This window comes from Priapulus caudatus, unplaced genomic scaffold (genome assembly GCF_000485595.1).
Source record: "Priapulus caudatus unplaced genomic scaffold, Priapulus_caudatus-5.0.1 Scaffold778, whole genome shotgun sequence".
Taxonomy (NCBI): Eukaryota; Metazoa; Priapulida; class Priapulimorpha; order Priapulimorphida; family Priapulidae; genus Priapulus; species Priapulus caudatus.
In genome coordinates, this window is record NW_014577839.1 from 56,107 (window position 1) to 68,313 (window position 12,207).

General features: G+C 45.0%; 1 protein-coding gene across 1 annotated transcript in view; it reads right to left on the reverse strand.

Annotated features, from left to right (window-relative positions):
• Positions 1-26: 26 nt before the first annotated feature.
• Positions 27-12,207, reverse strand: part of LOC106813469 — a 23,422-nt gene continuing 11,241 nt past the window's right edge. The window contains exons 2-3 of the mRNA XM_014817606.1: positions 694-883; positions 27-321 (exon numbers count right to left, since the gene is read on the reverse strand). Coding sequence (XP_014673092.1) covers positions 27-321; positions 694-883 — 485 coding nt within the window. The remainder of the gene's footprint in view (positions 322-693; positions 884-12,207) is intronic.

A 12,207-nucleotide genomic window follows, 5' to 3' on the forward strand; every position in this document is an offset into this window, starting at 1 on the left:
AGTTTGATACCCAGCTACTTATTCAGTTAGCAGTTCGAATTACCAGTTCGAATAAATGTGTGCCAAATGGTAGTTTTGACATATGTGAGCCGGTATCCGCGGACGTCGCACAGGTTAGGAATGCATGATGCAATTAGGAATGCATAGACAATCTTATCTAGCGCAGGTATTTTACGTGTTTCTAATACATGTATGCTTAGATCCTCTCTGTGCGGAATTGTATCGAACACGTTTTCCAGGATGTCGGCTGCGATCCGGGTGCTGTTCGCGTCGCCCAGGAAATGGTACTTGATCCGACCGGTTGCATACTTCACCATAGACCTGCGTAAGAAAATGCGGTTGTCAAAGATCGACCCGTGAGTGATGGCGTGGTTAAGGAAAATGCGAGACTGTTGTATATAGGCGTCCACAAGTGTTCTCGTATCACTTGTCTTTGGCTCGATTTAGAAGCCGGGTACATTTTTACGGTCGCAAACGCTGCTACCGACATTGGGAGGCATTCCTTGGTAATAGCAAACACGAGCGTGAAAGCTCTCACCACTACTGGACGCTAATATTCGACCAGATAACGACGCGAAGCATATCGATACATGTTCGCACAAGATCGGTGAAACGTCATTTAAGATTAAAAAGCCTGCTTTTATAACGCACGCGATGCGATAACACGACGAATTATTGTAACGGGGAACGAACCTAATGTTGGCTCTAAGTTGCTGTTGAAGCTGGTCATTCTTCTCAGCTTTAGCGAAGAACATGAGGATGTGAACTGTTTCCGGCTGTCCGACAAGGTTTCTGCTCTGCTCCTGCTCTGGCAGAAGACTGCAGCAGAGTATAATGGCGAGGGCGCTTACCCATAGCAGGATACGTACTCTTCTGCGACAGACTGTAATAAAAAATGATTATCTCCGTTACCTCACCATTACTATTACCGTAAAACAATCACAGTAAACCAGTTACTATCAATCACTTACTCTTATTCCGTACAGACTTCAAATTTGATCCTACATCAAACTAGTCCGGGCCAGGCGCGCGCCAAACATTTGCAGCGTGTACACGTTATCCCGGACAAAATAGGTGCTAGTCCGGACAGTTAGCCCCATGAATATTACTATTACTATTACTATTACTATTACTATTACTATTACTATTACTATTAACAGAAACTCGATTTGTGGGCCCAAATATGGCACACGCATGTAAGAAGGGCTACATTGGTTTTCTTCCTGACCAATGTAGCCCTTCTACATGGCGTGTGCCATAATTTGGGCAAACCAAAAATCGAGTTTTGTGGAACCGGGTTTCGACAGAATGAGTTTTGTGTTCTACTATGAAATGAGTTTTGTGGAAGCCGGTTCGACAGAATTGAGTTTTGTGTTTACAAAAATTGGAGTTTTGTGAAGCCGGTTCCAACAGAATCTGAGTTTTGTGTTACAGAAATTGAGTTTTGTGGAACCGGTTCGACAGATAATTGACGTTTTGTGTTTAGCAACAATGTGAGTTTGTGGAACCGGTTGACAGAATTGAGTTTTGTGTTCACAAAATTTGAGTTTTTGGGGAGCAGGGATTGACAGAATTGAGTTTGTGTTTGGCACAAAACTCATTTTTGTCAAGTTTATAGGTACAAAAATGGCCTTGTCCTGGCATGGGCGGCCCGTACGCCTGCTCTGGTTAGCTCTCTGCTCTCTCTCCGTCTCTGCTCGCGAATAAGGCGACAACAAATCGGCAGAACTAATAAATATTCTGTCGAAAGATCATTCGGCAGCGCAGATTTTCCTAATCAGTTGACATCGTTAAAAACATGTACGCATTATGATGGTATGGGCTAGTGGTAGCAATCCATTGGGAAAACTCGACAAGCTAGCAGTTACGTTTGGTGAGCTTTTAGCAGATGTGTTTGTGAACTGTGTAAAAGTCAGGGCAAGCGGTAGAGAAATTCAGCGACAAGGATAGATATTATATTTTGATCGATACGAGGAGAATTCTAATTAAAGAAGGTAACACGAGAAAGACAACGATCAAGGGAAGCAAAACTAAATTAGCGGATTGATTACAGGTAAATTTACACAAAACATCCCTCCAAGAACTCGAAGACATTGTATCACTGCTCGCTGAAAAACAAAGCCGATCTATGCTCGTTTCTTGTCAGAGAGAATTGAAACAATGCTCTAGTGAAGCTTGGCGGTTAAAGAGATAAATTGTGTGTGAGGGTTACGAAAAATAAGGCGAAAACGATTATGTACCGTCGTAACGTGAGTGTGTCAAGCACTTTGAGCAAACGCACGAAGGAGGCTGAACAGCAGGCCGAATTGTTCTCATGCGTGCGATGCTGGCAGACCACGATATCAGCGAACGATTGTAGTTTGCAGGGATAAGCCGATGTGTTAATGAATGCTAACAGTGTTTTGCCGGCAAAGTTGTCGCAGGAGGTTCTGGATGAAGGCAGGAACTTCAAATTCTGCCTTGGAGTGATAAGAGGCCATGACCATTGCAATAAACAACAACACTCGAAAGGGATTGTTAGCTTTCATGCGCTAAACGAGAAGTGGACACCGAACGGTTAGTTTTTGCAGGATTTCTAAGAAATCTGCTGGCATGGAAAGTATTCATTGAAGATCCAGATCGGCAAATTCATGGAGTTGGAAACAGAATCTAAGCGCACTATGCATGCCTAGATTAATTTGCTATCAATCAGTGGAAGGCCATTATAATGTAAACTGTATGATTTCGCAACGACAGCAATTGGTAGTCATAGCAGGAGATTCGCTTGTCGAAGTTTCTTCGCAATGCAAAGACGAATAATTGACGTATTTGCACCAATGAAAGACGCACTGATACTACATGCTCAATCGAAGCCCACTATCAGAGCTGCTCGATTCTGACCAGTGTGTAGATAGTATCTCAGAGCATTTCCTTCGGCTATTTCACTGGCGAGTTGGTATATAATGCAGGAATGGCATTCTGAAAGCCAGCGGGCTGCATGACCACTGAATCCATATTGCGTGGGCCGAAATACTATTGCAATAAAGCATGTGGCTAGTAGTAAGGAGCGGACCTTGTGCCGTAATGCCCACGTTAAGCCCGGCCCCTGTTTTTTAACATGTAGCCGAAAACATATGTGCTGCCAGCCGTGGCGTGCAAAATGCAACATGGCCTGCATGAAACCCATACACACAATGTTCCTTGGGAGTGTGAGCTGTTTAAAAGTTACATATTGCCTGACAAATTCTGGTAGTCTTATATATGTTGTTATGTTGGGCTTAGACTGCTGTATAGTAATGGAGTAACATACCCCAGCCCATGTTGAAATCCACAAGATGCCGCCATCCTATGCTTTTTGCTTAAGTGCGTCATGAATTCTGTTTTCTCCATTATGCGAAACATGTGGGTTTTAGAGCATCTAAATTTATGTCTCTAACGACGTCTTGGAGTCCTCAGTTATTCAAAATAAACAAATTTCACTGTGGCGCGATAATGAGAATCCAAATACTGGGCCGGGCCATCCTAGTGTTGCTCTAAGTGTGATAATTGGGCTTCTCCATTATCGAAAATGTGGTATAGCCACCAACATTATGTCTCTAAGACGTCTTGGAGTCCAGATATTTCAGAAATCCATTTTCAGCTGGCGGTGCATTTTGGATTTCAAGATGGCCGCGCACAAACGCCAAAAAGTCAGCCTGGAAACTATACCCAGTGGAACTCGCCCAAGTATCGATAGAAATAATATTTACCCGTTTGCCAGCTCTATCCCTACAAAACTTTAGGCTCATCCTTATTTGAGCTCTTTTTGAAACCTGATATAACAGCGAAAGAGTGGTTAGTAACGCTCCGGGTCAGAGCGTCGCCCAGCTATGCAACAGTCGTACGATAGAGGGATAGGGTAAGCAGGAACGCCTGCCAAGAAGAGACAGGTTACCGCAAAACACTATCTTTACGACCGCAAAGCTGGAGCCAGAGGTTTACTTTCCCCTTATGACGGGAGAGACTATCACGGTTACAGGGATGCCGCAAACTTGGATCTGTGGTGCACCTGGCAAAGGTAATTCCAAGAAGGGCCAAAGAACGGCACGGTCTTATATGGTGGAAACACCAAAAATGGAAGAATGCCCTATAGGCGTAATAGACAACAATGTAGCGTAGTGTGCTCATAAGCAGGCAAGCAAGTCCACGGTTTGACGGAAACGCCATAGTCGTTGTGCCGCGCAGACTACACAGGCGCGGCCGGCATGCAATAAGCACGAAACTGAAAGACCTGTGACGCACACTAAAACAGGATATGGCTGTTAGGCGGTAGATTTTCAACACGTGACACGTATAAGAAGCACGTTTCAGGGCGGTAGATTAGAACGCCAGTAAACGTTATTCAGACACCTAAAAATGGTGGGCACGGATATATGCATACAATAGTGCTTATATAAGGCTATGATTTGTGGTGTGCATGAATGGCGCAAGTCCGAATGTTTTGCATTATAATTGAATCGTTATTCGTTTAGTTAACTGGTAAAGACGTACCAAAAGCATGAACAATCCAGTTTAACAGTGGTTTATATTTGTGAACGTTGACCGGTATGCGGAAAGCATTTATTTGTGAAGCCTTTGTTGTAGCAGAACGAACGTTGTGTAAAAATGTGGATACATATATTCACACAGTGCAAGGAATATTTGGCCAAGAATCACGACAATTATGTTATAAAGTTTTGCAGTTGCTCAGTCAGTTATATGGATAACACATGACGCGCAGCAAGTTAAAAATATTGTCAATAGTTATGTTTATTGTTATAAAAAGGGGGTGTAACATTCGCAGTTGGAAAGGGGGAATGTAATGATGTTGTAAATAAGCTAAATATTATGCATGAAAGGGAAAGTTTGATTAGAAGAAGGTCATATAAGGAAATTCGTAAAGCTACCGGCTGCCTAAGGGATAGAATGTTAAGGATGTCGCGCAGGTTTTAGAAACAATTAATCTTAGAGAGCAATTGAGTTAGTCGTGGCCAGTAGCATGCAGGTCGACGTAGAAGGGTCACTTGACGGCAGTCCGCAAAACCGTGCCAGTAAACACGAGCCGTCTAAGGGGGCGTGTCGAGGCCAATACTGACGTCAGATAGAGGGCTAATGATCCTGAATTTAGGATATCAAACCGGGCACTAGACTTCTGAAAATCAGTTCGAAGCTTCATGCGTACACATCTGGTATGTATTAATAGTACTATGCGTATTAGTGCTCTATGCGTATTGGTATGTCTCTCTCTACTCTTTAAAGCTATTTTGAGTCAGTTGTAATCTGTTTACTTTACGGTACTTACCTCTGTTATCAATACAGCATACAACTCTGTTGATTATTCCTATGAGAAACAAGTATGTGGCAAAGCATACACCTGTAATGTGCCAGAGAGAGACGGAGGCGCGTAGCTAGGATACGTAAGACTGATTTATACATGTGACTAACCACCGTAGCCAGCGCCGGTAAGTGTGCCGCACGCGTATTGCGTTATGCTAACACGACGAAAAACCCTGTTATGGCTTGTACTTAATGTGATAGAAAGAATAGATATAATATATATATTGTTGTACGTACAAGTCTAGGTCTGTCTATTATTTATGCTAACCTCAGGGTAATTAATTCATAATTAGCCCTGCACGCAGCAAGCGAGAGCACCTTTCGGTTACAGAGCTCGCATGGTTAATATAGCACTATACGTCACGAGCTACGATCAAGCAGTCAGGCACCACACCGCACACCACTGAAGCGTACACGTATAAGCACTCGGAATGGGAAAAGCAGCTTATTACAATGTAACGTTATGACGTGCACGGAAGCGTACGAGATCACACGAGAGACTGCGCTCTCTCATGCTACGTGTGCTTGGAAACGTGCGGCTGTGTTTGAGGATGCTCCTCAGAACAATAAATTATGATATGCAACTAACAACATGTGTTGATTTCCAGTAATATTACGAATATAGTGATTATAATTACACCACTGACACACAGCGAATGACGCTCAGTACGGCTCACGCAGCACATATGTTGCCGACGTCGCACTCACCGCACTAGGAGTTAATTTGCGCGGCCGCAGGCGCATGTGTGTGTGTGTGTGTGTGTGTGTGTGTGTGTGTGTGTGTGTGTGTGTGTGTTGTGTGTGTGTGTGTGTGGTGTGTGTGTGGTGTGTGTGAGTCCGTGTGTCCGTCGTCTGTCTGTCTGTCATGTCTGTATTTCTGTCTGTCTGCTGTCTGTGCCGTCGTGCGATCTGTCTGTCTGTCTGACATGTTTGTCTTGTCCGGTCTGTTTGTCTGTCTGTCTGTCGGCTGTCTGTCTTTTGCTGTCTGGTTTAAACGGCGCCAGTGCGTTGCGCAAAGCCACTATTATGCTGCATGTCTACGTTAACGACGTAAGGGCAGATGCGCGTGTATTGACTGAAAGGTGAGATGATTGTCATATTGTCCTATTGTACTATATTGTCTATATTCGCTTTCAGCATCAAGTGCTAATTATTCCTATATTGCGCTTTACTGTTTCAACCGAACCGCCACACAACCCCACGCTATATATAATATATATAATAATATATATGCAGGAGTAGACTAATAGAGAATCCTGAAATCCAGGAATAATCTGCTGTTGTTTGTGCTCAGGGCGTTGCGTTGCGGTGTACTTGTGCGTTGGCAGATTGACATTATGACCAGGGCATTTACAGTTATTATCGGCAATCTATACTATATATTTGGCTAATCTTGTGTGGTGTAGTGTGTGTGTGGTGTTTGTTTGTGTTCGCTTTGCCGCCCTGATTTGTCAGCTCAATCGGCGCTATACTGAAAGATATATTCAGAATCACAACGTCTGGGAGATGGTTTCTGGTGCTGAGAAAAAAAATTTAAAAAAGTTTTAAGTATTCAAGTAATTAAGTCAAAAAATTCGAAAAATGCTATTCGTCAATAGATGGCAGTGCGTACAGCAGATCCACACACAATACGTGGGAATTAACTGGGCTTCTCGTATGACTGCGCGGGGCCGTATGTAGCATATTCATAATCACCAACGTCTGGGAGATGGTTGCTCGGCTCAAACAAAAAATCTATTCCTCAATAGATGGTGCTACGTACTTCCAGATGCCCGCCCCTACTGCAGATTCCGCCCTGCTCCACTGCTGCTTTGGACCGTAGCACCGTACTGACACCAGTAGTCAGTAAGTCAGTGGCCAGTAGCTGTGGCCTAGTGTTCTGTTGTAACCAGTGCAGTGGTTTTTCTTTTTCAGTTACATGAAATGATTTATAGCTTTATGCTGTGATCACTTACATGGAGTTTTTATTTAAATAATAAAGACAATCATTTTGCTGGTTGCTACGGGTATACTTTCTGCTAGTAATCAGATTAAATAGGCGAAATAGAGTAGAGAAAACATTAAAGCGCGCAACAATGCGCATCCAAAACGGCTAATTGCTGCGAGTACTCAGAACTAAGCAAATACCTTCGTATGCATGCATAATCACACTACGCCTTATGACAAAATAAACTGCTGGTTCGGCTGTCCCATTTCACCGCGCGTTGTCTTAATAAAAGGTATTTGAAAATACCTCTAATGTTGTTCAAATTCTTCCGATGTTGTTGACAGTTTCCCAACAACCGTGCAGGCGGTGCTGGGCGGTAGCAGCGGTACGGTATAGGGCAAAGAATAAAAACATGTGACGTCACCATCATCCCACACGTTCGAGCTAATTGTTTGGCAAACAAGTCGGCGTTTTGCGCCAGAAATACAGTTTTCTCCCCTTTTCGATTGTGGGTTTAAAGCAAAACCGCGGCAAGTGAAATGGGAGCAACTAGAGTTTTATATTTTGTCCACCTAGAGTTAGTGGTGGATTATGCATGACGACGAAGTATTTGGCTAGTCTAGTACTGGAGAAAATGTAGGCGTTTGGATAGCGCATTGTGGGCGGGGCTTTAAGACTTTGGGTAGTAAATACATTTCGTGTTTTAATTTACGGATTTTTTTTATTGTTAGACGTTTCCTAAGTGCCTGTGTTGGGGCGGATGTAATTCAGCCGAGGACAGCCTATCGCGAGGATTTGTTGGCAATACAATTGACCATCGCGCCGCTTGTTCATGGGCGCAAGCAACAAGCGGTCGCTGTTAACAATCGGCGTTTGACGGTGGCCATTATCGTCGATCGACGCCGTAATACTATCGGATTAGGGCTGTCGGTCCAGACATCAGGTATAGCTGGCTTATGATAATTGCTTCGTCAGGCAGTAATAATAAGCGCTCGCTAACTTCTATGATGCGCACAAGACACACATACACCAATATTTGTCAATAGAAAGAATCTTCTTATGACAAATATTGTGCATATGGCGAGGCAGTTTATGCGTATGTCGTATTGTCATAGATGGGCTAGGCAAGACCAGGCTTGTATGTCGGCCGATTGCGTGAACCTATCAGCATTCGAACTCGAGCGTATCTCTATCCCCTCACAGCTGACGTCCTTTACACACTCGCAGCGTGGGCACCAAATTCGCACTCTCCTGGTCCCTTCCGTCTAAAACTCGCCCTATCTTTTAACTGCCCATCACATATTGCAGCAGTCCCTGTGTGAACTCCCCCTACACATATATTTCTCGGAACTCGCACCATCCTCTAGGCTGTTTTACCGTAACGAAAGACGACGGCCTAGAAATCCATAAGACACTGAGCTTCCCGCCCTGAACTCAAACTGCCGCTCTACAGTCTGCACGTTCCGCAAACTGCGATGCATCACAGACGCTGTTGGCGTTTCAGTGGGGCCAAATGAAAGGCACGCAGGCCGATGGCTCCTGTTAACGGCACGCGCGCCGATTTTCGCTACTGTTGCTTACGCGACGTTTCGAACCACACGGCTACAACAATATTGTGGTCTAGATGTTTTGACCGAAATGAACGGCGAATGGCTTTGGCTAACGATATAGTGTCTACACGCGAAGTTGGCTAGCTTACGTCTTAGGTAGATCGATCATGGTGCGTCTATAGATCATGAACTCTGGCGCCTATAAAACACCTGATGGCGACCGTAAATGTTTAAAAAAAACATATTTAGAAAATCGAATGAAAATGCTCCTGGAAAACATGGCACGATTGCAGTTCACGTTCCGGTAGGTTGCGCTGGCTGTAGACTTACAAACACGCAACCAGCAGGCTAAGGGATAGCAGTAGTCTGTCAGCGTAACGGGCATGCAATGGATTTCGCTCAGGGCACACATGCGCTGTGCTGTGGAATCAAGTCCTCCCCCAGCCTGCAGCGCTCGCGGCTCAGCGCAATGCTATCTATCAATGCTATTCTATTTTGTTTCTAACTATCAATCTCCATTTTTCTAATCGCATCTATCTAATTGTATGCTATCTAACATCCATCATCAAATGCGAACCTGTAACCGCTTGAGGATGAAAGGGCACATCAAAATCAATGGGGTTCACTGGGCACACCTAAGGTCCACCTCTGACGCAAGGTTTGAAGTTCTACCTCTAACGTTGTCAAAAAATAATCGAGCAGAGCAGAGCAGAACGCCACAGCACAGCAGCAGCCGCAGCACGCACAACGGCAGCGAACGCACTACGAAGCAGCACACCAGGGCCCGCACACGGCGCGAAAACAATAGGCGGAGCCGCTACACTCCACGTGCGGAGGATATAAACCCTTACTCGCGAAGCGTTTGCTCATACATTTTTCGGCAAGAATTATACTACAGGCAAACACCCGTTAGTAGAAAGCTGACGGGACCAGAAAAAACAAAATGTATTGCGGCGGTTTCGTATATAAGCCACTTTAACATATTATTAAGGGCCCTCGAATAAACAAAGAAAAAATATGGATTTACAAGGTGTGTAGCATAGGTATTTTACGATAGTTTAATAATGTATAATTAAGAACTTTAGTAGCGTTAAATTGTTCAGCAATAGATACAATTACTGCAAAGGCCTAAAAACTCCTGCATTCCAATTTACCTAGTATTCATGTACTACAGTCCGGCACCCCGTTAACAGTACGAACCTGACAAGCCTAAAAAAAATCGTATAGCGGTTCACGTATATTATATTAGCCTTAATTTAAAAAAAAAAAAAAAATTGATTAGAAGGTGTGTACAAAGTGTTTTATATAGTAAATGAAAAATACCGGGACAGAAAATTTTATTTGTTAGTTAACAAGGAATCCTTGTATTCGTATCCATAGTCAATATTTTACTAAAAGATTACTAATGAATCGAGGCCGGATTTAGAGAAATCATCGTAGTTCCTGCGTCAAGGTCGTAACGAGCCGAATCATGCGCGCCGGAGGCGGTTATTTCGCGTGTCCATTAACTCAAAAGATGCGTTTGGCATCCCCTAGTTTATTCAACTAGCAAAAACCTTGTGCATAGTGTTGGCTTAATTACAGAAGCGCGCTTAGTGCGCGGCGCGGTTTCAGCGATTTATTCGCAGCCGGTGGCCGTCACGGTTTTTTGCGGCGGCGCGGCGGCGGTCAGCTTTTCGCTAATTTAAACACCGTGCTTTTCTTTTAAAAGCCTTTAAAAAAAACAAAGGCTAAACACAGCACCGCGAGCGGATGCGAAAATACGGGCGGCGGCGGCGCGAGCGAGCGAGCAGAATCGGCGCGGTCGCCTTATTCGCAGCCGGGCGCCGTCACCTTTTTGAATTCGTAAGCCGCGCGGTCACCTTTTCGCACTCCGAGCGAGGCGAAAACACCGGCGGCGGCGGCCGACGGCGGAGCGATCAGAATCGGCGCAGGTCGCTTTTTTGCGGTTAGCCGCGCCGTCAACGTTTTTCGGCAGAGTAATGATGACGAGCGTCGACTAAAAAAGTCGACGACGGGACAAACGTAACCGTGCCGGCTGCGAAAAAGGCGCCGCGCCGATTCTGCCCACATCGCCGTCCGCCGCGCGTGGTTTTTCGCTCGCGGATCCGCGTGGCAGTGTTTTAGCGCTATGTCAGGGCGAGTAATTGATGACCTGACGTCGACTAAAAAATGACGACGACGGCGAGCGAAAACGAAAAACGTTTGATCGTCGCCGGTTCGGCGAAGAAACGTGAAGCCGCGCCGATTCCTGCTCGCTCGCGGAGGGAGCCGCCGTCGCGTGTTTTCATCTCGCCTTCGGCGTGCAAAAAAGGTGACGCGCGCCGGTACGCAAAACGGCGGCCGGCTGCGAAAAAGGCGACTCGCGCCGAATTGCTGCTCGCTCGCCGGCCGCGCCGCCGCCGCCGTGTTTTCCGGGCATCGCTTTCGCGGTAACTGTTTTAGCCTTGTCCGGGGCGAGTAGATGATGACGACGTCGAGTAAAAAATAACGACAACGACAACGAAAAACGTGACGTCCGCCGGCTAACGGAAAAACGTGAACGGGGCGCGGCTGCGAAAAACGTGACCGCGCCGGCAACAAGGCTGGCTTCCGTACTTATTCGCGAATTTAATGCTAATGGCTGGCGTTTACCACTGTGTTTCGCCGGCGGCCAACGGCAGCCGCCCGTTTTCAGGCCAGCGCGTGGACAAAACGGGATGAACGTGAGAGCAAACGGCGGGGGGACGGAATGGGCTAAACGTGACAAGGCGCCGTGATTGCTGTGGTTGCTGCGCCAAATTAATTAATTTGTCAAAAGATTGGCCATGGCAGTGCAGCGGTGGCGGATGAGAAACGTAGTAGACGCGTAAGTAAAGCGGGGTGAAGCGGCAAACAAAGCGATGACAGCACGTAATAGGCCGTAACAAAAGCTTGGAGCAGGTCCGTAGTGGGACGGGAGCAGGACGGGTTCTGCCCGGCGCGCTATGGCGGTTGCGTCTACTACGCTCAGTATGGATGCCGAGATGGCTGACGGAATAGTTTTATTCCAAATTCATTTTTATTATCAAAATTTATTTTCATTTCAATATTTATTTGTCATTCGCGAAATTCATCTTATCATTTTCATTTCAAATTCATTTCAGTTTCAAATGATCGCGTTTTCATTTTCATTTCAAATATCAATTTTCGGCATGTTCATTTTCCATTTCATTTTCATTCAAATTCATTTTCCTTTTCATTTCGCATTTTCATTTTTCATTTGCATTTCATTTCCATTTTCAATTTTCATTTTCCATTTTCATTTTGCATTTTCATGGTTCCAATTTCCATTTTCAATTTGCATTTCCATTTTCATTTTCATTTTCCAGTTTTCATTTCCATTTTCATTTTCATTTCCATTGCGTTTTCACTTTT